The 26,002-nt window shown below is 57.8% G+C and overlaps 2 protein-coding genes across 26 annotated transcripts; one reads left to right on the top strand and one right to left on the bottom strand.

Annotated features, from left to right (window-relative positions):
* Positions 1 to 93: 93 nt before the first annotated feature.
* Positions 94 to 7,124, top strand: IRF3 (interferon regulatory factor 3). 21 transcript variants are annotated; one of them, XM_074024242.1, is made up of 9 exons: positions 94 to 322; positions 776 to 895; positions 1,112 to 1,284; positions 2,297 to 2,468; positions 2,553 to 2,623; positions 3,187 to 3,367; positions 3,464 to 3,841; positions 5,304 to 5,419; positions 6,859 to 7,124. In XM_074024242.1, the coding sequence occupies exons 3-9, from the start codon at positions 1,120 to 1,122 to the stop codon at positions 7,042 to 7,044; spliced, it is 1,269 nt and encodes a 422-aa protein (XP_073880343.1). In that variant the 5' UTR covers positions 94 to 322; positions 776 to 895; positions 1,112 to 1,119; the 3' UTR covers positions 7,045 to 7,124. The 21 variants fall into 21 exon arrangements, with proteins under 21 accessions (XP_073880343.1, XP_065391764.1, XP_065391765.1 ...); XM_065535692.1 differs by having other exon boundaries at positions 1,112 to 1,371; XM_065535693.1 differs by having other exon boundaries at positions 94 to 326.
* A 929-nt stretch (positions 7,125 to 8,053) lies between these two features.
* On the bottom strand, positions 8,054 to 25,776 carry SCAF1 (SR-related CTD associated factor 1). Of its 5 annotated transcripts, none has more exons than XM_065535674.1 (11): positions 25,605 to 25,776; positions 21,283 to 21,396; positions 21,006 to 21,063; positions 20,213 to 20,307; positions 19,816 to 19,916; positions 19,612 to 19,727; positions 12,923 to 15,757; positions 12,188 to 12,270; positions 11,749 to 11,967; positions 8,796 to 8,924; positions 8,054 to 8,488 (listed from the first exon to the last, which is right to left on the bottom strand). In XM_065535674.1, the coding sequence occupies exons 2-11, from the start codon at positions 21,388 to 21,390 to the stop codon at positions 8,297 to 8,299; spliced, it is 3,936 nt and encodes a 1,311-aa protein (XP_065391746.1). In that variant the 5' UTR covers positions 21,391 to 21,396; positions 25,605 to 25,776; the 3' UTR covers positions 8,054 to 8,296. The 5 variants fall into 5 exon arrangements, with proteins under 5 accessions (XP_065391746.1, XP_045235944.1, XP_045235946.1 ...); XM_045380009.2 differs by lacking the exon at positions 25,605 to 25,776 and adding an exon at positions 23,693 to 24,191; XM_045380011.3 differs by lacking the exon at positions 25,605 to 25,776 and adding an exon at positions 24,158 to 24,191 and having other exon boundaries at positions 20,209 to 20,307.
* Between the last annotated feature and the right edge of the window lie 226 nt (positions 25,777 to 26,002).

Genomic DNA, 26,002 nt, shown 5'->3' with positions numbered 1-26,002 from the left:
TGGCCCAACGAAGAAAGGGCGGAACGCTGGATGCACGCTCAATTTGCATGTGACGCTCCCAGCATGCCTCTGGCCGGAAACCCAAAAAAGGGCATAGGGGCGGGGACAGCCCCGGGCCCCGCGGGCCGTCCGTTCGGCTCCGGGGTGTGTTACCCAAAGAATGATAAAGTTGGTTTTATTTCAAGAAGTCGATCGAAAAGAAAGCCTCAGCGTCTAGAGTTCAGCTGACGGGAAAGGGGGTGCGCAGCCCCGACTTTGAGAGCTATCCGGAGCCCCAAAACAGGGGTGGGCGCCAGCTCCCTGCACGCCCTGAGCTTCTATCGTAGGTAACGCGGAAGAGCCTGGGAGAGCGTTAGTGGCGTCCGAGAGCGAGGAGCGGGAAACAGGATGGGTCTGCACGGAGAGTGGAAAGGCAGGCTGTGTACTCTGGGGAAAGTGGAGCAAGGAAGGAGCTACAGTGGCCGACGCTGGAGGTCGGCTGGAGAAAAACTAGAAAAAGTAGGGAGGAAAGAGGAAAACAGGAGGCGTCTACACTGAGGGGTTCTACAGAGGGAAGGATGGACTCCGTACATGGGTGTAGTTCACTCCCGAAACCTGAGGCGTGCTCTGTCCTGGAGGAGGGGGGCTGGCAGTCGAGGAGGAATTGGATGGAAGTTCTGTGTTGGAAATGTTTCGGGGGATCTTCTGTAGGGGGACTGGGGAAGGGGATCTACACTGGGGTAAATGCAGGAGATAGAGGCTTACACGTGAATCGATTCTGCACTGAAATAACTAGGGAAAGAGGATGCTACCCTGAAAGTGGGGATACTTGCTTTCGATGATGTCGGGGAGAGAGGAGGTCTATACTGGCGGAATTGAGAGAGTGGAGGGTCTGCACTGAAGACACTGGGGAAGGGTATGCCATGGATATGGGAAGGAACCCTAGCGGATTAAGGAGCCTCTCGGGAAGATGGGAGGATGGGAAGAGGAGGTTTCCTGTTTGTACCCCCGAAAATATGGGTGAAGGACCTGTGCCGTGGCCCGTGAGAGGGAGGGTTCTGGGTGCGGAAACTCCAGGCCAGGTGGGTCCGGGGGAGGCCGGTCGCGCCCAGAAAATGCCCTATACGCGCAGGCCGGACCATGGGAACCCCAAAGCCACGGATCCTGCCCTGGCTGGTGTCGCAGCTGGACCTGGGGCAACTGGAGGGCGTGGCCTGGGTGAACGAGAGCCGCACGCGCTTCCGCATCCCTTGGAAGCACGGCCTACGGCAGGATGCACAGGAGGAGGATTTCAGAATCTTCCAGGTGCGTGAGACGACCGGGGACGCTGGAAACCCTGAGCTGCGCGCGGGGCAGAAAGGACTCCTAGCGGGCCGGGCTGAGACGGCGGAGGTATCGCCCGAGGGGCTGGCTCGTGCCAACGTTGGTGGGTGGGGCTAGAACGGGAGGGGCGGGGCTAGCCGGATCAGCTGACTGATGGTGGGACGCAAGCAGGGTTGGAGCTGCCCGGTTACGGCAATAAAACCGGGAAAGCCGGTTAGTACGCAAAGGAAATGAATCCTGGGGTTTTGGGGCTCTCTAGGGGCCGGGGCTCTTGGTTGTAGGATAGATACTGGGGGATGGTTTTTGAAACATCAGAGGTGAGACCTGGAGCCCCAAATCTGGGGTTCCTAACCACTGAATTAGTATATGCCAGAGGTGGTAAACAGTGTGAGGGGCGGGGTTATCACAGAGGGTGTCGCGGGGCAGGTGGTGCACGGGGTTAGACACCAAGTTGGACTTGGAAGCCTGGCTTAGAAAGAAGAGTTTTTTGGGCCGGGCGCCGTGGTTCACACCTGTAATCCCAGCACTTTGGGAGGCCGAGGCGGGCTATCACCTGAGGTCAGGAGTTTGACACCAGCCTGGCCAACATGGTGAAAATACAAAATCATTGGTGAAAATACAAAATTATCTACTAAAAATACAAAACTTAGCCAGGTGCGGTGGTGCCCGCCTGTAATGCCAGCTACTCAGGAGGCTGAGACAGGAGAATTGCTTGAACCAGGGAGGCGGAAGTTGCAGTGAGCTGAGATTGCGCCATTGCATTCCAGCCTGGGTGACAAGAGTGAAACTCCATCTCAAAAAGAAAAAAAGGCTTTTAAAAACTCGAGGTGGGGGATGGAGGTAGATAGGACGGGGGGATTTGGGGATGGAACTTGCAGACTTAGAACTTGCCAGGGAAAGAGGGTGGTGTTAGGATCCAGGAGACAGGGTTAGGGCCCCAGGAGCAGGATCTAAGTCGTCCTCCCCCACTATCCTGACACCACTGTTGCCCCAGGCCTGGGCCGAGGCCACTGGTGCGTACGTTCCCGGGAGGGATAAGCCAGACCTGCCAACCTGGAAGAGGAATTTCCGTTCTGCCCTCAACCGCAAAGATGGGTTGTGTTTAGCAGAGGACCGGAGCAAGGACCCTCACGACCCACATAAGATCTACGAGTTTGTGAACTCAGGTCTGCCAGATCGGGGTTCATGTGGGAGGCTGGGGTCCCAAGGGTTCCTGGCACCCCTACTCCCCTCACCACCTTTCTCAACAGGAGTTGGGGACTTTTCCCAGCCAGACTCCTCTCCGGACACCAATGGCGGAGGCAGTACTTCTGATACCCAGGTGAGAATGTGCCCAACCTTCATGCCCCTCAGTCTCTGTCGTGTCCCCATGGGCCTTGTCCTCTCCCTGTGGACCATCCCCCCGCTTCCCTGCCTCCAGCCTGCCCCTTACCTGAGCCAGTGGTGGCCCCGTCTGTTCCTGCTCCAGTCTCCTCAGGAGAAAATTCCGAGTTTTCACCCTGCATTCAAGGCCCTAGCACACCTTCCCAGGATTTCATGGACTTCGGCAGGGGGCTGTCAGCCTCTTGGGAACTGAAAACTCCCTCACCTTGATCCTGCTGAGGCCTGAGCTGGGGGAGCATCCCCTCTGAAATTCTACCCAGCCTGCCCCGCCCAGGTCTTACCTGCATAGAGCCAGATCCTTGGGTTGGAATGGTAGCACCTGGCGTTCATTAGAGTGTTTGGCTGTTGATGCCATGGCTGGCTCTGTCCCCATGCTGGAAGCCCCTTGAAGGCAGAGCTCAAGCCTCACCTCCCTGCATTGCTGAGAACAGACCTGGTCCATAGGAAGTCTCCAGAAAAGACTATGGAAATGCCTGATTCTCTTTCTTTGTTTCCCTCCAGGAAAACATTCTGGATGAGTTACTGGGTAACATGGTGTTGGCCCCACTGCCAGATCCAGGACCCCCAAGCCTGGCTGTAGCCCCTCAGCCCTTGCGGAGCCCCAGCTTGGACAGTCCCACTCCCTTCCCAAACCTGGAGCCCTCTGAGAACCCACTGAAGCGGCTGTTGGTGCCGGGGGAAGGTGAGTGTCAGCTGCAGGCTGGGAGGGCTGAGGTCTGGGCGGCAGCCCCTGATTCTCAATCTCTCTCCCCTTCACACGGCTGCTGCCACTGCTCAGAGTGGGAGTTCGAGGTGACAGCCTTCTACCGGGGCCGCCAAGTCTTCCAGCAGACCATCTCCTGCCCGGAGGGCCTGCGGCTGGTGGGGTCCGAAGTGGGAGACAGGACGCTGCCTGGATGGCCAATCACACTGCCAGACCCTGGCATGTCCCTGACAGACAGGGGAGTGATGAGCTACGTGAGGCACGTGCTGAGCTCCCTGGGTGGGGGACTGGCTCTGCGGCGGGCCGGGCAGCGGCTCTGGGCCCAGCGGCTGGGGCACTGCCACACATACTGGGCAGTGAGCGAGGAGCTGCTCAACAGCGGGCATGGGCCTGATGGCGAGGTCCCCAAGGACAAGGAAGGAGGCGTGTTCGACCTGGGGCCCTTCATTGTAGGTGAGTGAGATGGGGGCTTCGCCCTGCCCAGTAGAAAGCAGACTGCACAGTGGTTAAGAACTCAGGATTGGCCGGGCACGGTGGCTCACGCCTGTAGTCCCAGCACTTTGGGAGGCCGAGGCGGGCAGATGACGTGGTCTGGAGTTTGAGACCAGCCTGGCCAACATAGTGAAACCCCATCTCTACTAAAGATACAAACAAATAGTCGGGCATGGTGGCACACGCCTGTAATCCCAGCTACCCGGGAGGCTGAGGCAGGAGAATCACTTGAACCAGGGAGGGAGAGATTAAAGTGAGCCGAGATCGCACCACTACACTCTAGCCTGGTGACAGAGCCAGACTCTGTCTCAAACAACAACAACAAAAACTCAGGATTAGGACTGAATTCAGACCCTGGCTGCCCTTGGCCCACTGTATAACCCGAGGCAAAGGACTTTGCCCTGAGCCCGTGGAATCCGAGGACGGTCTCCTCTCTCTACCTGCCTGCCAGCACTGGGGTGAGACACAGGCCCAGTACACAGCATGCTCGGGGAATTAGCTGCCGCTGTCATCATTATCGTAACTAATGATGGTGGACAGACCAATAGCAGGAAAGCTATGTCCCTTAGGGTTTCGCTGTGCGGTGGCACTTTCTGCCATGATGGAAATGACAGTCACCTGCACTGTCCAGTGCAGCAGCCACTAGCCACAAGGGCCGAGCACTTGGGTGAGGCGAGTGCCACCAGGACACGATTCGTTTTTTTTGTTTGTTTGTTTTTTTTTTTTGAGACGGAGTCTCGCTGTGTCTCCCAGGCTGGAGTGCAGTGGTGTGATCTCAGCTCACTGCAAGCTCCGCCTCCCGGGTTCACGCCATTCTCCCGCCTCAGCCTCCCAAGTAGCTGAGACTACAGGCGCCCGCCACCACGCCCGGCTAGTTTTTTGTATTTTTAGTAGAGACGGGGTTTCACCGTGTTAGCCAGGATAGTCTTGATCTCCTGACCTCGTGATCCGCCCGTCTCAGCCTCCCAAAATGCTGGGATTACAGGCTTGAGCCACCGCGCCCGGCCTACGATTCGTTTTAATTGATTACAATTTAAACTGAAATGACCTCACATGACTAATGGCTGCAGTTGGACAGTGCGGCCTCAGAGGGGACTGAATGCCAACCAGCTTCTCCTCCAGATTCACTGGCATCCTTGGAAGCCTGGGCCCCCTACTCTGGGCCTGTTGTGAATGCTGAGGCTTGGGGGCTTGCGGGGGTGGGGGGCCTTCCAACAACCCCACCATGATGGGAGGGAGAGAGGGAAGGAGGAGGAAGTATACAAACAGAATCATGGGGACTTTCCCCAAACAAGCAGTCCTCTGGGCGAGGCAGCAGAGGGCCTTAGGTCAGGGGAAATGGTGGGGATTGCCATTCAAGTTTACGGGGAAGGGCGGGTAGAGGGTCCTCTTCTCATCACTGACTAGACTCCTGGGCCCCCAGATCTGATCACCTTCACAGAAGGAAGTGGACGCTCACCACGCTATGCCCTCTGGTTCTGTGTGGGGGAGTCATGGCCCCAGGACCAGCCATGGACCAAGAGGCTCGTGATGGTCAAGGTGCCTGCAGACCTGAGTCCCTGGGGCTGAGAGGGGTGGCCTTACAGAGGGAAGAGGTTGCTCCCAGGAACTCCAACTCCCAGAGGGCCCTCTAAAAAACTGCAACTTCCAAGATCTCTGCAATAACCAGTTTTTCATCCCCGGGAGCTCCTTCCCACGGCCTCACCTGCAGAACCTGCTTTGAACTCTCCAAACCAGTGGTCCCCAAGCTGTTCGGCACCAGGGACCAGTCTCACGAAAGATAATTTTTCCACAGACAGGGAGGGGGTGGTTTGGGGATGAAACTGCTCCACTGCAGATCATCAGGCATTAGATTCTCCTAAGGAGCAGCCTAGATCCCTCGCGTGTGCAGTTCACGATTAGTTCGTGCTCCTCTGAGAATCTAATGCTGCCGCTGATCTGACAGCAGGCAGAGCTCAGGCAGTAATATTCCCTCACCCGCTGCTCACATCCTGCTGGGCAACCTGATTCCTAACAGGCCGTGGGGGGTTGGGGACCTCTGCTCTAAACCATGTCGAAGCTGGTGGACTTCAAGTTTTAGCTGCCATTGTGAGGCCATGGCTGTGGCTCCCACGAGTTGAGATCACAGACTGCTCAGCCCTGACATCTGGGAATACTCTAGCCTCATATGCGTGTGTGTGTGTGTGTGTGTGTGTGTGTGTGTGTAGAGGGAAATCTACAACTCCCAGCAGCCCTGGGCCTATGGTTCATCCTGGGTTATAGCAGAGGCTGCAGGAAGGTGTGTGTGTTTGTGTGTGTGTGTTTCATCCTGGGTTACAGCAGAGGCTGCAGGAAGTTGTAGAGTGTGTGTGTGTGTGTGTGTGTGTGTGTGTGTGTGTGTGTGTGTGTTTCATCCTGGGTTACAGCGGGGGCTGCAGGGAGTTGTAGTTCTCCCAGCCCTGTGTGTGTGTGTATTTCATCCTGGGTTACAGCGGGGGCTGCAGGGACTTGTAGTTCTCCCAGCCGTGTGTGTGTGTGTGTGTGTGTGTTTCATCCTGGGTTACAGCGGGGGCTGCAGGGAGTTGTGTGTGTGTGTGTGTGATCCTGGGTTACAGCGGGGGCTGCAGGGAGTTGTAGTTCTCCCAGCCCTGTGTGTGTGTGTGTGTGTGTGTGTGTGTGTGTGTGTGTGTGTGTGTGTGTGTGTGTTTCATCCTGGGTTACAGCAGGGGCTGCAGGGACTTGTAGTTCTCCCAGCCGTGTGTGTGTGTGTGTGTGTGTGTGTGTGTGTGTGTGTGTGTGTGTTTCATCCTGGGTTACAGCAGGGGCTGCAGGGACTTGTAGTTCTCCCAGCCGTGTGTGTGTGTGTGTGTGTGTGTGTGTGTTTCATCCTGGGTTACAGCGGGGGCTGCAGGGACTTGTAGTTCTCCCAGCCCTGACTCCTACCTTGGTGGACACTGGCCGGGTGTTTTCCATGACTCCTGTCCCCACTTCCCCCGCAGGTTGTGCCCACGTGCCTCAGGGCCTTGGTAGAAATCGCCCGGGTAGGGGGTGCCTCCTCCCTGGAGAACACTGTGGACCTGCACATTTCCAACAGCCACCCACTGTCCCTCACCTCTGACCAGTACAAGGCCTACCTGCAGGACCTGGTGGAGGATATGGATTTCCAGGGTCCTGGGGAGACCTGAGCCCTCGCTCCTCATGGTGTGGCCTCTAACCTCCCCACCCCCCACCACCTCAACCAATAAACTGGTTCCTGCTATGATCACCTCTTGTGTGTGTCTGGTGTTGGGTGTCCTCTGACCCAAGCTGGTTGTTATTCCTGCTCAGGGTCTCAGTTTACCCATCTGTGCAGCTATGCACAACTCAGGTGCTCAATGCATGAGGACCAAGCACTGCAGGGGGCAGCTGACATTTCCTCACCTCTGCCCAGGGACCTGGTGGCTGATGGCTGCCCCCATTTTGTAGACCAAGACACAGGCTGGGAGAGGCACAAAGGTCACAGAGTAGGAAACACAAAGACTGGCCAGAACCCAGGTCCCTGCCTTGCCTATGAACAGTGTGGGCAAACGGCCCTTCTCCTTCCAGGCTCAGGCTCCCTCTACATGGGGCTGGAGGGGGCCTTGGTAAAAAGGCTCTGCGGCCACCCTAGAGCCTGCAAAGCCTGCCTGTCTGGTGACCCTGGGCACTGTCACCTCTCCTGGCTAGGCCTCAGTTCTGGGTGATGAAACTGGCAGAAGCCAGCGCAGCCCTGACTCACCCTTCGGCCCTTGCTGCTCTGTGCCTCAGTTTCCCTCTCGGGAGAGTGGATGAGATCACCCCAGCTTCACGGGGCTGCTGAAAAGAAAAGCCAACTCAATGGGGAACGCAGATCCTGCTCTGGGAGCAATTCCAAGGCAGGCACATGGCACGCAGGTGCCCTGAGCTGGGAGGATGCTGATCAGGTGGGGGCTGGCCCCGCCTCCCTGTGAGCAGCTGGCTCCCTGCCAGAGACTGTGCTAAGTGCTCCACCGGTGTCTTGTTCAATCCTCACAACACCACTATACAGATGAGAAAACTGAGGCTCAGGGGAGGCAGCTGCCCCAAGTCACAGTCTGGCTCCCTTTTCTCCCACCCTCAGCCTCCTAGGGGCCCCTCCTCAACCCTCTGGCAAATTTGTCTCTGAAAACAAAGGGTTAGAACCATGGGGCTCAGGGGTAATGTTTCATGAAATCTTTAATGAAATTGGGGAGAGGGGCACGAACAGAAGGGAGGGGCACTGGGGACAGGCTTGGGGGCAAGGGGGGTGGGCACGGGGCAGGGAAGGGCAGGGGGCTCTCCTCTTCCCTGCAGCAACCCTCCCCCAATCATCCCACTGATGGGGGAGGGAGGTGGGGAGGTGGAGCCATAAATATGTCCAGAATTTCAAAGAGGCGAGGGGCGAAGAGCTGGCCAGGGCTCTCAGAGAGGGGGCAGGGGCAGGCCCGGGCCACCCTTGTCCGGGGGCCCTGGCTCCTTGGGCGGCCGTGGGGGCCCTGGGGGGTCCCCTGGCTTGCGACCGTGCTTGCGGAAGTAGCGGTAGCGCTGGACGTAGGCCCGCACCAGGTTGCTCACCTTCACCGGGTTGATCTCCCCACTTTTGCTGTGGCAGATCTGGGGGGCCGGGGACAGCCGGAGTCACCACTAGGCTCCCGGAGTCCCATCCACCCGGGACTGCTGGGTGCAGCTTGGGACTGGGGTAGGAGCAGCTTCCCCAATAACCAGGCCAAAGTTCCTCTGTCCCCCTAGATGATGGGTGCCCCAGGGCCAGCGGAACAAGCCCAGGTGGCCTTGAGAAAATCCCATCACCCTCCCAGACTGACCTCCCCGTCTCCCATCCGCGTCCATCTGTCTGTACACATCTGGCCCTCCAGTTCGTCCTCTCCCCGGCCTGTGTCTGCCCCTCTCTCTGGGTGCCCACCTTGTGGACGGCCTTCCTCAGGATGTCCTTGTACTCCTCCTTGGTGATGTCCTTCTTCTGATAGTATGGCTTGATGGCCAGCTTCACCTCCTCCACCGCCCGCTCCTGTGTGTGCAGCTTCTTCAGATACTGGTGGGGTGGCGACAGCGGGGGAAGAGACAGCAAGGGCCAGTGAGTACCTGCAGAACCTCCACCTCCACTCGCCTCTGCTGCCAGCCTAGCCTCTCGGACAGTCTGGCTGCTCTCAGGCTGGAAGTCCTGCTGAGGGTCTGTCCCATGCACCCTCTGCTGCAGGTGCCTGGGACCAAAGGCCAGGCCTGTGCTCTGCATGTCACTGAACATCTCCTCTAGGCTGAACCCTGGGCTGCTCCAGGCCTGGCCAGGACCAGGAGACATGCGTTGCCTGCCCTCACAAAGTTCGGTCTGATGAGAAGACAGGCATTGGCCAAGCAATTGCAGCTGGTTTTGAATCAGACTCTACAGACAGGGCTGTAGAAAGCTGCACAGGGCTTTTCACCGTGGAAAGGGGGAGGACTCAGTTTAAAAGGTTTTTACAATACTGCTCTGGTCACCAAGGGGATGGAGGCGCACTGAGGAGTGGGGGTGGGGACTGACCTCAAGCCCATTGTATCGGAAGCCTGGTCTGCCACTCCCTGTCTCTGACCCCTGGGATGCTCAGCCAAACCTCCTTTTTGTGGCTTTTTCTTTGTTTTTGAGATAGGGTCTCTCCCTGTCACACAGGCTGTAGTGCAGTGACACAGTCACTGCTCACTGTACCCCTGGACTCCTGGGCTGAAGCAATCTTCCCACCTCAGCCTCCTGAGTAGCTGGGACTAGAGGTGCCACCACCACGCCCGACTAATTCTTGTACTTTTTCTGGCGACGGTCTTACTATGTTGCCCAAGCGGATCTTGAACTCCTGGGCTACAGCGATCCACCCGCCTCGGCCTTGCAAAGTGTTGGAATTACAGGCACGAGCCACCGCGCCTGGCCACCTTTGTGGCTTATTTATAAAATGCGGACAGCACCTATGGGGAGGACTACAGTGACACACATGAAGGACATGGCACAGGCCAGGTACAGAGCAAAGACTCAATCCAGGGGAGCTGTGCCTGTTCCAAGGGGGATGGCCGTGGGACGAAAAGGGAAGGACAGAACAGTGGGCAGGGCAAAGAGCCTCCGAGACAAGGCTCTTCCCGCCTGTGGCCAACAAGCGAGGAGATCCCCCAGCCACAGGCTCGGGGCAGCAGTTGCATCCCTGGCCTCAGGCGGAATCTTTGCAAAAGCAGACAGGAAACCTCTAGCCAGAGAGCCACATGGGACCAGAGAAGAACCGACCTTCTGCAGGCACAAGGGATAGTCCCTTGCCACCGCCCTTGGGGAAACTGCCCTCCCAAGTCAGGTGACTATCAAAGTAGGGGCAGGTAAACCTGAGTCCTGGAAATGGCAGGGCACAATGGCTAGCAGACTCCGGAAGCAACATCAGTGACACTGTCTGACGAGCTACTGAGCTGTTAGGGCAACTCTATGGCCAGGAGAGACACAGGCCGCCCTGGAGGGACTTCTCAGGCTTGCCTGGCCCCACAGGATGTGGGTCTCTAGAGAGACGCTGCTCCCAAACACCCATCTCGGATGTGGTAAAGCAAGGCAAAGGGCCGCTGTAGACCAGGGGGTCCTCACCGTCCGCGACCTGTAGCACAAGGCACAAGCTACAGACAAGTGATGGGCTAAGCTGCAGCCCCGCCTCCGCGGCTCACACGGGATGTTTAATGGGGTTTATACAGCTTTATCTGGCACTGTACACAGCTGTGTAAAGTGGCCAACACCACCGTCTGGCTATGGGCTGCTGGACTGTAAAAAAACATATATAGGCTGGGCTCAGTGGCTCACACCTGTAATCCCAGCACTTTAGGAGGCTGAGGTGGGAGAATCACATGAGCTCAGGAGTTCGAGACCAGCCTGGGTAACACAGCGAGACCCCCAACTCTACAAAAAAATTAAGAAATTAGCTGGGCATGGTGGCGCGCACCTGTAGTCCTAGCTACACAGGATGTTGAGGTAGGAGGATCCCTTGAGCCCGAGAGATCAAGGCTGAGGCTGTGGCTGTGCCACTGCATGCCAGCCTGGGTGACAGAGTGAGACCCTGTCTCAAAACAAACCAACCAAGGCCGGGAGCAGTGGCTCACGCCTGTAATCCCAGCACTTTGGGAGGCCGAGGTGGGCAGATCATCTGAGGTCAGGAGTCAAGACCAGCCTGGCCAACATGGTGAAACCCCATCTCTACTAAAAATACAAATATTAGCCGGGTGTGGTGGTGTGTGCCTGTCATCCCAGCTACTCGGGAGGCTGAGGCAGGAGAATCGCTCAAACCCGGGAGGCGGAGGCTGCAGTGAGCCGAGATGGCACCACTGCACTCCAGACTGGGTGACAGAGCGAGACCCCATCTCAAAGAAAAAACAGAAACAAAAAACCCACATCTAGACCTGACCAAGACAGAAACAGCCCCAGAGCCCAGGAGTAAGAGCCGGCCAGAGCAGCTGAGTAAGAACCTACATTACTGTCTGCCTGGCACCCATTCTCCCTCCCTTCAACTAGAAACAAGTTCTTGAGTTTTTATTCAGAAACCAGCCTCCCCCACTCACACTGAGAGGGAGACAGCGTGAAAAACAGATCATCAAGGGGTGGGCTGCAGTGTGGGGCTGTCTGTTACAGGGTGTGTATATGTGGGGTATATGCACACACCCCCACACACGCACAGACGTGATTTTCCCTTGGACATGCCCAGCGAAGTTCCCGCTCATCCATTCCAGCGAAGTGGAGTTCCTTACAGTTCCACGACTTTGGTTTCTATGGCCTCAGTCTCCCTTTCTCCTTGGGCCCCTGCATCTCAGTTCCTGTCCATATTCTCTACAGAACTGTCACCACTGCCCCACCTCTCCCCAGGCCAGCTCACCTTATCTGTGTCCCCACGGCCCTCAGAGCTGCTGCTGCCCTCTCTCTTGTCAGACGTGGCAGCCAGCCCGGTGGGGGTGGGGGGAGTTGAACCGCAGCCCCCCAGAGGGAGGCTGCCAGGAAGCAGGTAGCTGGAGGGGCCAGGGGGCAGACCCAAAGAGGTGGGCACAGGAGCTGGGGTCACCCCCAGACTTGAGGGTGGCTTTCTGTGGCTGAGGATCTGTGGGAAGAGGACGGAGGGGTGATGAGTAAAGGGAGGTGGAGGAGAAGAGGGGACGTGCACCCCACTGTTCCCACGCTGACTTCCCCACAGCTGAGGCAACAGGCTCCTCTTCAGGCCGATACCTTGCCCCAGAGCTGCCGGGCCTGCGGTTCCTCTCCTAACCCGAGACAATGGACAAAAGAAGGGGCGGCAGGGACTCTCCCCCAGGGGAGCCCACCTGGTTGGTGGCCTGGATCAGCTCCTGGGCCTTCGCTCGGCTCGCCAGGTTGGCTTCTTCCATCTTGAAGAGAAGTGCAGTCACTGCAGGACGTGGAGAGGTGACAACATGAAGATGGAGGAGGTGACAGGACAGGAGCTGGTGAACCTCACCTGGATACTTGCTGCCATCTCCTGCCCTGGGTCCCAGAACAGCCACAAGGCCTCACACTCAGAACTGGGAAAAGGGGGCCTTGGCCAATGACAGAACGGCCCATACCCCGAATGTTCCTGGGACTCCAGGTGTGTGGCTGTGGGGCTGGCCTCAGTCATGCAGTGATGAGACGGCAGGAGTGAGATTCTGCCTCCTGACCCCCTGTGGCCAGTCCCAGCCTCTCTCCCCACCTCTGCAGTCTGGTAGAGGCAACCACCATCCGTAAGGAACATGGTGTCCTGCTCAAGCCATTCTTTCTGGTCCCTCTCTCCTAGTCCCCCTCTAGGGGAATCCCAGAACCCAGCCCACCACTCCAGTCTGCGCTGGCCACCACCTGCTCCCGCCAGCCCTTCTCTCCCAGTACACCCAGAAACTAGAGCCTCCCGACAGACCCTAACTGGCCTTCACCCACCCCCACCCTCCTAGTCCATGTCCTTATAAACCTCTCCCTTCCAGGGCACCCCACTGCCTCTAAGTCTGTATCCTCCAGTCCCCATACTGTCTCACCTGCCCCAGCACCCCCCTCCCCCAGGGGACACTCACAGGCCAGGACGCCGCTGGTGGTGCAGTCCACACCAGCCGGCAGATTCCAGGGCATGGGCGGGGGCAGCGTGGGCAGCTGGGAGACACGGGAAGCTGGCCCGTCCTCCGCCCCCGAGTCACCGGCTGTGGACCCTGCGCTGGGGGCAGTGCTAGGGGCGGCTGCAGCAGTGCTAGTGGCCGTAGTGGTGGCAGGCTGCTGCTCCTCCTCCTCTTCCTCTTCCTCCTCCTCCTCTTCCTCCTCCTCCTCCTCCTCTGCCCCACCTCGGACCCCAGCCTCCTCAGTGGCCTCCTCCGGCAGGAAGGAGACCTCGGGTGTCTTGCAGCTGCTGTCCACGGTCTGCGAGTCCGGAGTGAGGGCAGGGGGTGGTGGGGCTACCTTGGGGGGCGGGGTGCTAGGAACCTTGGCTGCCCGCTCCTCACCGGACCACGAAGTCTCCTCCGCCCCCTTGGTGCCTGCCGCCTGGCTGCAGCTATCCGCCTTGGACTTCTTCAGCGACACCGGGCCGCCACTGCCCCCGCTGCCACCTCCGCTGCGGACCTTCTTCCTGGTTTTGGATGGCTTGGTCTTTCCCTTGGTCCCCTTGGCTTTCTTGGCCCCTGCCTTGGCCTTGACCTTGGTCTTTTTGGGCTTGGTGCTGCCCGGAGCTGCTTTGGCCATCTCAGTGGGGGCCCGCTCGTCGGGTTTGAGGAAGGGGGAGCGACTCTCGCGGTCGCGGCTGAATTTGACGCCGATGGAGCCCAGGCCGGCCGACGCAGCATCCTTGGCGGGGGTGGTGCTGCTGACACCCTCGCGGATGAGCACCGCCACCTTGGACTGCAGCTTCACCTTCCGGGAAGAACAGGACGACGACGAGGATGAAGAGCCTGAGCCGCTGCTGACCGGTGGCTTTGGCGGGGGCCCTGAGGAAGGTGCCGACTCCTTGGGGGGCCGGGCCTTCTTGGATGACCTGTCCCTGTCCCTATCTCTGTCCCTGTCCCGATCCCGGTCACCCCCGTCCAGCGCCTTCCGACGAGACCCCTTCTCCCGGGAGGAGGAGGAGGAGGAGGCAGCCCCTGAGCGGCGCCGATCCTTCTGGCTGCTCTTGCCGCCCCGCTCCTCGCCGCTCAGTCCCTCGGAGTCGTACAGGACCTCCCGCTTAGGTGACGAGGCCGGGGCAGGAGAAGGTCCTCGGGGGTCGGACTTGTCAAGCCGGCCCACCGTGATGGTCCGCTTGATGGCGAAGAGGTCGTGGTCCGTAAGGTCCTGGATGGAGGGTGGCACGGCCCCCCGGCGGCGGCTGTCGCGGTCACCACCAGAGGTGGAGCCGGAGGGGGGCGGGGCGGGCGCTGGGGCCTTCTCGCTGCCATCCCCAGACCGCTTCTCACCCCGGGACCGCGACCGCTTCTTCTTCTTCTTGCTGCCGCCACCGTCCCGGTGTTTCCCGCGGTGCCGCTCGCGCCTCGAGGACGACGATGAGGAGGTGGCCGGGGGCGGCGAGGCGGAGCGCCGCCGCCGCCGCCGCTTCTCCCGGGACCGCGACCTGCGGCTGCCCCCACGGCGGCGGTCGGTGCTGCGCGAGCGGCGGCGGGCGGAGCGGGAGCGGGAGCGGGAACGGCGGCGGGTGGACGACGAGGCATGGGAGCCGGGCTTGCGGTCCCGCGAGCGGTGCTTCTTAGAGTCCCAGGGCGAGGCCGGGGCGGGAGGCGCAGGCTGGGTGCCTGACGAGGACGAGGCGGCCTCCTTGGCCTCGCCGCTACGCTTGCGTTCCCTCCTGGACTTCTTGCGAGTTGGCGGACCAGCAGCAGCGGCCGGGGCAGGCGCGGGCGCCGGGGAGGGTGAGCGCTGGCGGTAGCGCTCCCGCCGCTGGGTCAGGATCTTGCGGCGCAGGTCCAGGCCGCCCCAGCGCGAGTCTGCAGCGGGCGGCGCAGGGGCCGGCTCTCCCAGGTCCACCTGCAGGGCCCCCTCGCCGTCGGACTCCGCATGCAGGGACAAGAAGTCGTCCCCCTCGGGGGCCCGGGGAGCGGGAGGCTGGGGAAGGGGCTGGGCCGTGGGGGTGGCTGAGGCGGCAGGGGGAGGCCGGGCGGCCCGGCCACCCGGGCGGAAGAGGGACAGCGCCACCCTGGGCTCCTCCTCCGGCTGGACGATCTCGCCTTCCTCGATCTCCGAGTCGCCGGGTGGCATCAGGGGCGGTGGGAGGGCGGCTCCACCAGCGGTCACCACCTCCACCGAGACTTTGCCTTCCCGACAGGCTTCCGCCTCAGTCCCTACCACGAAGACCCGCCGGCGCGTGGCTCCATCAGCCCGGGTGGAGTCCGCCTGGGGCGGCGTTCCAGGGGCAGGAGGCGGCTGTGTGGGCTGCGGGTCCGGGCGGGGGCTCTCGTCACCTGGGAAGTCCTGGCTCAGGCTATTGTCATCGTAGATGCCCGCCAGGGTCTCCGAGATACGGCTGATGCTCTGGGACAGGCCTTCTTCCTCCTCCTCGTCTTCCTCTTCCTCTTCTTCTTCCTCTTCCTCCTCCTCCTCTTCCTCCTCAGGTGAGGGGGTCCCGGCTGATGAGCTGGGGTTGGAGCCAGTGGGCTCGAAGGGGTCGTACTTTTGCTCCGGAGCAGGCGGTGGAGAGTAGGCCTCGTCGGTGGGGTGGAAGGGGTCATAGATATCAAATCGGGGGGCAGGCGGGGCTGGGGGTGCAGGGGGCGGTGGCGGTGGGGGAGGGGAAGGGGAGGAAGATGAGGGTGAAGGGGAAGGGGAGGAGGATGCAGAGGAGGGGGCAGGGGGTGGGGCAGGGCCCCCGTCTCCCGTGCCCAAGGTGAGGTGACGGGCACAGGCGGGCCGAGAGGAGTCCGACTGTGGAGAAACTGCAAAGGAACAGGGAGAGAGGAGCGGTCAGGGCCTTCACCTCCCTCCTGGTGCCTGCTTCTGGCTCAGCTGTGGACACTTGCTGGGCCACCAGGTCCTGCCCAGGAAGCCCCAACTGCTTCACAGGAGCCAGCCGTAGGATGCTCCTGACAACTGCACACCACAGTTCTTAACCCAAAGGTCACTGGAGGAAACTGAGGCAGAGAGCTGCAGTATCCTCCCCAAGGGCACACAGAGAGGAGGCAGCAGTCAGGGTGTAAACTCGGTTAATGTGGCCCTGAACCTGCACTCCCGTATCCTGTGACAGCACTGGCCTGACCCTGGACAATGTACCCTGGCCCTGAAACTAGGAACTACCTTGACCAGTGCTGGTGACCGATCCCAGGTGGAGGCTGCAGTGAGCTCTGACCACAACCACCGCAGTCCAGCCTGGGCAAAGATGAAACAGGAAAACAGGCTGCAGGGGGAGAGCTGGGATTCAAACCTAAGTCCCCCTCCAAGACAAAAACAAGCTCCGGCCTGCTGCGCCAGCTGCCTCTCGTGGGAGTTTATCCTGTTTGGTAGAGGGAAGAATGGGAGGCTGACAGGGTGAGATTCCAGTGCAGAGCCAGGAAATGGCAGAGCTGGGGAGCACAGCGAGGCTGGTCTTCACCCCAAGTGCTTCACTCTGTGCTGAGTCCCCACCCAAGGAATTACATCTGCTCAGGACTCAGTGACACCACTGACCAGTGTCGGTGGCAATGACAAAGGTTTGCCTCTTCCTCCAAACCAGGCATGGTACTTCATATGTCACCTCGTTCGCCCCCAAAGAGCCCGCTGCACTGTGCTAAGTACTACAGTCGCGATGCCACAGTCACACGAAGGAGATGACTGACAGAGGCCACACCACAGCAAGGATGCCAGCAGAGCGGTGTGAGGACAGCGCTAGGGAAGAAAAGGGGTCAAGAGGGCAGCACCAGAGCCACCCCTTGATCCACAGGCTGGCCCTCACCAGCCACATGACCACAGGCAAGTGGATGGATGTGTCTACCTCAGTTTCCTCATCTATAAAATGGGGATTTGTTCATTCATCCAACACCCTTCATGGCCAGGTAGAGTGGCTCATGCCTGTAATCCTAGCACTTTGGGAGGCGAGGCAGACAGATCACCTGAGGTTGGGAGTTTGAGACCAGCCTGACAAACATGAAACCCTGTCTCTACAAAAAATACCAAATTAGCCAGGTGTGGTGGCACATGCCTGTAATCCCAACTACTCGGGAGGCTGAGGCAGGAGAATTGAACCTGGGAGGCACGTTGCAGTGAGCCGAGATCGCACCACTGCACTCCAGCCCGGGCAACAAGAGCAAAACTCCATCTCACAAACAAACAAAAAAAGATTATCAATGAGTGGAGTGTACAGTCCCTCAGCTGCCAAGGGCTTCGGGGAAGATGAAGCAGAGGTGATGATGACAGCATGTACTTCCCAGGATGAGCGGAGGAACAGATGAGTGCGCAGAAAGAGCCAGGCTGCACCTGCTGCTGGGTGAGGACAGTCTGAGCCTCAGCTTTTCCTAGCCTCATCGCTATTCCCAGCACCTTAAGCATAACAGACTCCACAGACCAGAGCGCTCTGCAAACACACGAGATCCACAGCTTTATATACATTTCTGTATGGGATACGATTATGGGTGAACTTTCTTTTCTTTTTAAAACTACCTGGAATAAACAAATAAAACATAACCTCAGAGTCCCCCTGAGAACAACTACTATGAGCTTCCGGATACACCTTTATCACTCTTAAGGCCCAGGGGCCAAATCCAGCATACCACCTGTTTTCCTAAATCAAGTTTTAGGGGAACGCTGCCCTGCCCATTTGTTTACTTATCCCCTACAGCTTCTGATTTTGTTCTGAGACGGAGTCTTGCTCTGTCACCCAGGCTGGAGTGCAGTGGCACAATCTTGGCTCACTGCAACCTCCATCTCCTGAGTTCAAGCGATTCTCCTGCCTCAGCCTCCCGAGTAGCTGGGACTAGAGGCAAGTGTCACTACGCCCAGCTAATTTTTGTATTTTTAGAGGAGACGGGGTTTCACCATGTTGGCCAGGATGATCTCAATCTCTTGACCTCATGATCCGCCCGCGTTGGCCTCCCAAAGTGCTGGGATTACAGGCGTGAGCCACCGCGCCCAGATCTACAGCTTCTGATTTTAAAGAAATTGTGGGCCCCTAAGAATGTCGTGAGTCCTAAGTACCATGTCTCTGTACTTAATGCATAAATCGTTTCCAGCTATTTAAAAAAAAAAGGAAGGGAGGTGGCAGGCATGGTGGCTCATGCCCGTAATCCCAGCACTTTGGAGGTTGAGGCAGGAGGATCACTTCAGGTCAAGAGTTTAAGACCACCCTGGCCAACACAGTGAAACCCCATCTCTACTAAAAATAGAAAAATTAGCTGAACGTGGTGGTGCATGCCTATAATCCCAAGTTACTCAGGAGGCTGAGGCAGGAGAATCACTTGAACCCGGGAGGCGGAGGTTGCAGTGAGACTAGATCGCGCTACTGCACTCCAGCCTAGGTGACAGAGCAAGACTACATCTCAAAAAAAGAAAAAAGAAAAAAAAAAAACTAGCCAGGCATGGTGGCATGCACCTGTAGTCCCAGCTACTCCAGAGATTGAGACAACAGGATACCTTGAGCCCAGGAATTTGAGGCTGCAGTGAGCCATGATTGTGCCACTGCACTCTAGCCTGGGGGACATAGTGAGACCTCGCCTCAAAAAAAAGAAGGTAGCCAGGCACGGTGGCTCACGCCTGTAATCCCACCACTTTGGGAGGCTGAGGCAGGCGGATCACTTGAGGTCAAGAGATCAAGACCATCCTGGCCAGCATGGTGAAACCCCATCTCTATTAAAAATAGGAAAATTAGCTGGGTGTGGTGGCACACACCTGTAGTCCCAACTACTCAGGAGGCTGAGGCAGGAGAATCGCTTGTACTCAGGAAGCAGAGGTTGCAGTGGGCCGAGGTTACGCCACTGCACTCCAGTCTGGGCAACAGAGCGAAACAAGGTGAACATGACCTGGCGCAGAGTGGTGTGCCTGCTCTACCACAGAACCAGTGCTCACGGCTCACAGCTGGTGCCCATAGCTGACTGCACCTTCCTCTCCTCTCCCTCCACCCCCTCCTCCAAATACATATGTTCACGCAGAAGGCAGGCCTAAACCTAGAGTTCTCAACAGAGTCCAGGGCTCAGCAGCATGTATTGTTTAAAATGAAAATTCCCCGGTCCCACTCCAGACCTGCAGAATCAGAACCCCTGGGAGTGGCCCAGCGATGTGCATAGTAACAAGTCCTCCTTGCAATTGAGCTGTGCGTTCAAGTTTGGTCTAAACTGCTCACAGGTACCACTGTGTGCAGGGTTGGAGGAGAAGATTCCTCCTTGGGCAGCGCACATCTCAGAAATCAAAAACTTGGGCTTCAGACTCCTAGACACACCAGGGCTCAAGGCCCAGGCACCCCATGGAGCATCTGGCTGTGCGCCCTTGGGCAAGTGCCTGCCATTTTTCAGGCTGTCTGCTTCTCTGAATATAGCAACTCGAAGAGTCCCCCTCCTGGGGAGATGAAGTTCCAGTGCAGTGACACTAACGCTTAGTGTGCCGAAACCAAGTGTCACACACGATGACTGCTCCCACATAGCCCCAGCACGTCGGTTTTTACTTTATGTACATCTGTATGCACCTACAGCCTTGATCACATCTAATACGAAGAGAAGGGAAAAGTTCTGTCTAAATGACACGATCACCACCACCATCACTACCAAAAACAGCCGATCCCCACACAACTCCAAGGCCACCTGCCCAGCTCCACCCTGGCTCCACATACCCGTTTTGCCTGTCCTCCAGGCCCTGAGACGGGGCAGCAGGCTGGGCACAGGCAGAGGAATGGGATCTCTGTCCCCGATTCGGACCTCAGCCACCAGCTCCAGCATGTCCTCACTTCTGCAAGGCGGAAGGGGTGGGTGAGCCTTAGGGGTGCTTCTGGCTCTCACACCGAGGCCTCTCCCACTCCAGCTGCCCAGCTACTCACTCGCCAGGCCGCAGGTCCAGGCGGCTGGGAACCCAGGTATCCGGGGGATCCAGGACACTCACCAGCCCGGCAAGGAAGCTGTCCGCAGCCATGTCCAACACCTGGAAGAGGCCGGAGACACTCTATGCTGTCCCCGGTCACATGAAGACTGGCAAATCCTACTTCCCAACTCCCTGACCTCTCAGGAACCCAGACATCTAAGATCCCCGAGAAAACTGAGGATCTAATTCCTGTAGCTTGACAGCTGCCAGCACTCAAAGCTCAGGCCCAGATCAGGCCCCCAGACTCTCCAACATTGCCCCTGGTCAGCATCGCAAACCCCATTCCCTCAGACTCAGGCACCCGTCCCTTCCTCCAATACCCGTGAGTCAGGCCCCCAGCCCCTCTTCTTACTCACAGTAGCTGTGTCAGTCCCCCCTGATTCCTGGGAACGGGGCTCTGACCGTGGACTTCGGCAGCGCCGCCATCGAAGGCCATGACACCGAGAGCCATCTGGTGAGAGATTTGCATGGGGTATTGGACACAGGGGACTCGCTGCCGAGACTTGTGGGGTAGAGGAAAGCGGAGCTTGATCTAGTTCCTGACAGCGGAACCAGCCTCCCGCCTCTCTCCAGGCCTCCACACTCTGCCTCCCAGGAGGACTTCCCAGCACCCACTTCTGAGGCTCTGACGCTCAGCCATTTGTCCTCCTGTCTGCCCTCAGACACCTCAACCTGGCATTCAGGCCTTGCTGGGATGCAGTCCCCACAGACCTCTCCTGCCTCCCGCAACCCCACTCACACCTTCCTGCATGGCAGCCCCAAGGAACCCCAGCACAGCTCCTCGCCGCTGCACCTGTGCTGTGGGCCTGCTGCGGCCAATCAGGCTTCCCTCTAATCCTAGGTCCTTCGACTCATAGGTCCTTAGAGGGCCCGTTCACCTGTCCCCGCTCTGAGAAGGTGCCCTGACCCGTCTCCCACTGTGCGAGCTGAGGTGGGCCTCCTGCCCTCTCCCAGCACTGTGCCTGTCTCCCTTCCACTGCACGCTAGGCCCTTCCAAGGCAGCCACAGGGTGTCTGCCCATTTTTGGCTCCCCGTGCCAGCACAAGGGTGGCACCCAGGTGGCTTCAGAAAAGCTTGTATCAATGACATTAGGATAAAGAAAGAATGCCGAGAGAGGGTGGGGCTGAAAGGAACCGGAAGCCGCCATACCTTTATCATTGGGCAGGTCCCCCTGCAGGGAGCTTCCCACAGCCTGCTGGATGGCTCGCTGGAGAAGGGGGGAAGAACCAAGCGTCAGAGGACCCAGGCAGATGCTTTGCAACCTCTGCCCCTTGGGAGACAGACGTCCCAGACACTGAGAGCCAAACTCAAGTGCTTCATGGGAGCCAGGAGTCCAGCGCCCCTGCCTTGGGCCCCGGAGTCAGGCCCCTGGAGTGTGGATGCCCAGCTCCTCCATCCCTCAGTGCCAGGAGCCCAGCAGCCTCACCAGGATAAAGGCAGAAGGAGAAAGCGTGGGGTCTCTGTCTGGTGGACCATCGCCCCGATCCTCGCCCGACTCCTCCGTCTTCCCTCGAGACTCATCTTCTTCCTCCATGGTCACCTGGGGGTCCAGGGGCAACAGTTTGGAGTGGAGGTCCCGGGAGAAAGGACGGAAGTAGAGGATAGACATGAAGACCTCAAGGGCCCCACACTATCTCCCTCAGCATCCCCTTTGGCACCCCTCCTCTCCTCTACCTCATCCCGCTTCACCCTGTGCTTGGGTGGGCGCTGGGCCCAGCATAGACACCCCAGGGACTAGGAGCAATTCTCTTCCTTTTTTCTGGGTTTCAGGTGCCTCTTATGTCAAAGGGAGGCCTCCCCGGCCTCCACTTTTAACACTTCACTCCTCAATTCCCGCAGCTTCCCCAACAACGTATCCAAACTTCAAGACCTTGTTCCCTGGCCTCCTAAGAGGCAAAGCCAACACCGAGGATTTTTGTGTGTGCTGCACCATGATTTCAAAGAGTGTGTTCCACAGTCCTATAAACCCACCTTTCCCAAGGCCAATGTGCTGGGCAATATTCAACGCCATGCCTCAAACACCACACAGCTTCCTAGAGCATCAACTGTCCTCGATGGTGAGGTCCACCCCCAAATTTTATTTATATACCTAAGTTGGAAACTTCACTGAGTGATCTGCAAAACCAGTATGCCATTTTTAAAATGAAAACGCTAAACTTCAGAAAGGCATGCTGAAGGGAAACTTTATAGGAGGCATTTACTTATTGCCATCTGCCCAAAGCCTCTGCAATGTCATGGAAATTCTTTGATATGATTCCCCAGTCAGGCGGTTGAAAGATCATCCATCAAACGGGTGGATGTCTTGATTAGGGCTTCAGAAAAATATGAATATTTCAGCTGTAAGCTTCCCCACGACTGTCAAATCTGCTACTCATAAGACAATATCCAATCTCAAAATTCCTAGAAAGCTTCAAAATCCCTAACCCACAACTCAGTATGCTTAATTGTAAATGCACGAAATAGGAGTATCTATCTCAGAGAATGGCTGTGAATATTGAAAGCCTGACTCCTGCCACACAGTTAGAGTACCTCAAGTGCTCAATGAACAAGAATGACACTATTAGCCCTTAAAGCCCAGGTTTCCCCTACATCTGCCTCCCTGCTTCCCCCACAGCATTCCTGCAAAGACAAGACCCTGGTCCTGTTCTACATCCCATATAGATTTTCAAACCATGCCAAGCCTCTACATTCAGCCTCCCAGCTCCACCTAATTCCTAACTTCCTAAGACACACCCAATCCTGATAGTCTATTACATCCCAGCCTCTTTTACCAATACTCAACATGCTCAGCCCGGTGGGCAGTTCCTGGCCCTGGGACTGTTCTCCAGCACCTCCCCGGGAAGCACATGCTACCTAGAACAGTGACTGTCACATATGAGAAGCTTAATCAACATCTGCTGACTACAGGCTCAGGGATCCCCAAACCCTCTGCAGTATACAAAGATGCTTGCTTGCTCATTTAGACAGCACCAGGCTTTGCAGACACACCCTCAGTTACTTAGATCTTTTGGACAGAAGAATGCTCTGCAGATACTGCTAGGTCCTGTCTGGATCAGTGGTTTCCCCAACAACAGGGTCATATACCAGTTTAGTGCTTCACAAATAGCTTGTTATAAAAAGTAAATAGAACAAAATAGTTCTTCGCAGCACATCGCAAGTAGTAAGTGGAAATGTCAATTTGTGGAAGATGAGTTAATGTTAACACATTATGTTATATGATGTTAAATACATTATGACTGTCTCTACTAGGTCTTAATGAAAAAATGTATCTTAATGCAGATCACGGTCAACATGGTTTGAAAAGCACTGTAATAGTGGGTCTAGATGACCCTCCAGACTCTTCCAGCCTAAAGTAGATTAATTCTAACTCTCTCAATAACCCCCAGGGTAATGCAGAATTTTAAAACATTTTTCATTTGAATCACTTTCTGAAGGGCAAGTATATCTAAGCTGGGCAAAATTTCCTCATTCTCTTTCTGTATTATTCGCCACAAGCTGATCCGACCCCATGGGCATTCGAATTTGCTCCAGGCATAAAATCTGCATTCCTGCAGTCACATTCAAGCCATCTAGATGGTTCCAGGTCCTTCTAACTGCCCCCAGCCTCCTGTCACCCATTATTAGACACTACCCATACCCTGGAGACCCCAGACCCTCAGTACATCTCAATATTTGACGCCCTCCCTTGGTGGGCATATCCCAACCCCCTAGGGGGCTCTAAGACTTCCTAGCCCTTGGCAGTTATTCTAGGCCTGATAAATGGCCCCAGACCTATGCAGACCAGTTGCATCCTCAGGCCAGCCCATGTAGACTCCTTCCAGCCCTAACACACATACCCCAGGCGCTCTAGATGGCTCTGAAGATACTCCTCAGGTCTTGCAGACCCTCCTTCACCCCTGGGACATATCTCAAGATCTCAAGATGGCCCCAGAACCCTCTAACCAGACCCTAGTCCCCGGTCAGCCCATAAAGACAATCTACAGTGTCTACAGACACGATCCAGGCCAGCTATATGATGGAGGGCAGGCCTTAGGCTCGGTCTAGGCCCAGGGACGCCCCCAGTCCTCTCGGAGACGCCCCACTGACGCCCCCAGGAACCCACGGATGCGTCCCAGGGCCCTGAGAAGGCCCCCCTCTCGGCGCCAGGTTTCGCCGCAGCTGCCGGGCCCGAGACCGCCCCATGAAGCCCTCCAGGACCCGTGGCTTGTGGGGAAGACCCCGGGACAACTAGCGACCCAACTCCGCCCCGCCCACCCCAATAGGCCCGAGCCCCGCGGCCCGGACCGCCGCCGCCATCTTACCCCGCCGCTCGGGCTGCGGCTCCGGCCCCGGCGCGGGGCGGGGCAGGCTGGGGCGGGGTTCGTCAGCAAAGGAGGAGAGAGGCGGAGCTAAAGCGCCGCCGAGCTTGCCGGGATTTCAAGTACCGAGCACGGCGCCGTGAAGGCCGGCGGAAACACAACCGGACTCGGTTTCCCAGAAGCCAATGGGACACATGGGGCGGGGTCCGCGCAATGCACGCCGGGAGGCGTAGTCCGCGCACCGCCTCTGTCGCGCGGGGACAGCTAGTGGGGTGAGAGGTGAAGTGGGCGGGGCCGCGGTAGCCCGCGATGACGCCCCACAGTGCCCTGCGCGCGCGCGGAAAGGGTGGCGGAACAGGAGGTGACGTAAAAGGCGCTAAACAGAATAGATGCAAGGGAATTGTAGTTCGGCGGAGTGAGCACGGCTTGCTGGATGTTGTCTTACCCACATTCTGGGGCTCTCAGAATCCAGATCCTCTAGGTCCCCCTAAATTTAGAACCAGACGGGATGCAGTGGCGCACATCGTAGTCCCACTCGGGAGACTGAGGCGGATGGAGGCCAGCCCGGGCAACATAGGGAGGCCCCATCTCTAAAAAATAAAAATAGGCCGGGCGCAGTGGCTCACGCCTGTAATCCCAGCACTTTGGGAGGCCGAGGCAGGCGGATCACCTGAGGTCAGGAGTTCAAGACCAGCCTGACCAACATGGTGAAACCCCGTCTCTACTAAAAATACAAAAATTAGCCGGGCGTGGTGGCTAACGCCTGTAATCCCAGCTACTCGGGAGGCTGAGGTAGGAGAATCGCTTGAACCCGGGAGGCGGAGGTTGCAATGAGCCGAGATTGCGCCATTGCACTCCAGCATGAGCTACAAGAAGGAAACTCCATCTCAAAAATAAATAAATAAAAATAAACTTAGAACCCAGAAGCCCGACCCCATAGCCGCCTCATTCAGTACAGAGAAGTCTGAATTCCGAATCCTCTTACTCAGAGCAGAGTCCAGACTCCTATTTCCCTCTTCTCTTGGACTCAAGAGTCTGATTCTTCCTTCCTCGGACCCAAGAGCAGGTCTCCCAGACTAGTCCTGGTCTCAAGCTCTCACATACGAATTCGGGTCCCCCCCACCCAGTGGCCTCACTCAGACCCAGAATCCTGGGTCCCCAGCCTCTCCAACCCCTGGAACTAAGAGTCCAGGTCCCCGGCTCCCTCCTTTACCGAACTAAGGACCCCAGACGCCTTCCTCCCTGACACCCTCCTCCCCAGGACCCAGGAGTCCACATCTCCAGCCCATTTTCTCCTAGGGACCCAGGAGTCTGGGCCCTCGGCTTCCTCCTCTTTCAAGACCCAGAAATCCTGGCCCCAGGCTCTTCATGACCCAGGCATCCCAACTTGGGCGAGCTGGCTCATGGATTAGGAATGCAGTGATCTCACGGCCCCTCCCTGCCCCATTACCCCGCTGTCCCCCTGTAGGGCCCCACTCTCCTCCCAGTCTGTCTTCCGCTTGGCTGGGACAGCGGGAACCGGAAGCCTGGGTCCCTTAGCAGGCGGAGACTCTAGACTCTAACCCAGACGCCCGGGTCGAAAGCTTGGCTAGGATCCCAGGAGGGAGGTGGAGCTTCTCCTCAAAACCTGCTGCTGCTTCGGAGCGCCCTATATACGGCCGCGCGCGCGAGTCGACGAGCCCCGCCTACCATACTAAGGCCTCAGAGACCGTGCCCCAAGCAGCAGTGTCACAGGGGTCTCTATTTGCATATCCCCTCCCCTGACGAGCTTCCCACCCCGTCTGCTGAAAGAATAAATTTATATTAGCATAGCCACGCCCACAGACCGCCCTCCCGCTGAGAGCGCGT

Source organism: Macaca fascicularis, chromosome 19, assembly GCF_037993035.2.
Source record: "Macaca fascicularis isolate 582-1 chromosome 19, T2T-MFA8v1.1".
Classification (NCBI taxonomy): Eukaryota; Metazoa; Chordata; class Mammalia; order Primates; family Cercopithecidae; genus Macaca; species Macaca fascicularis.
This window is presented reverse-complemented; position numbering and strand designations above follow the sequence as displayed.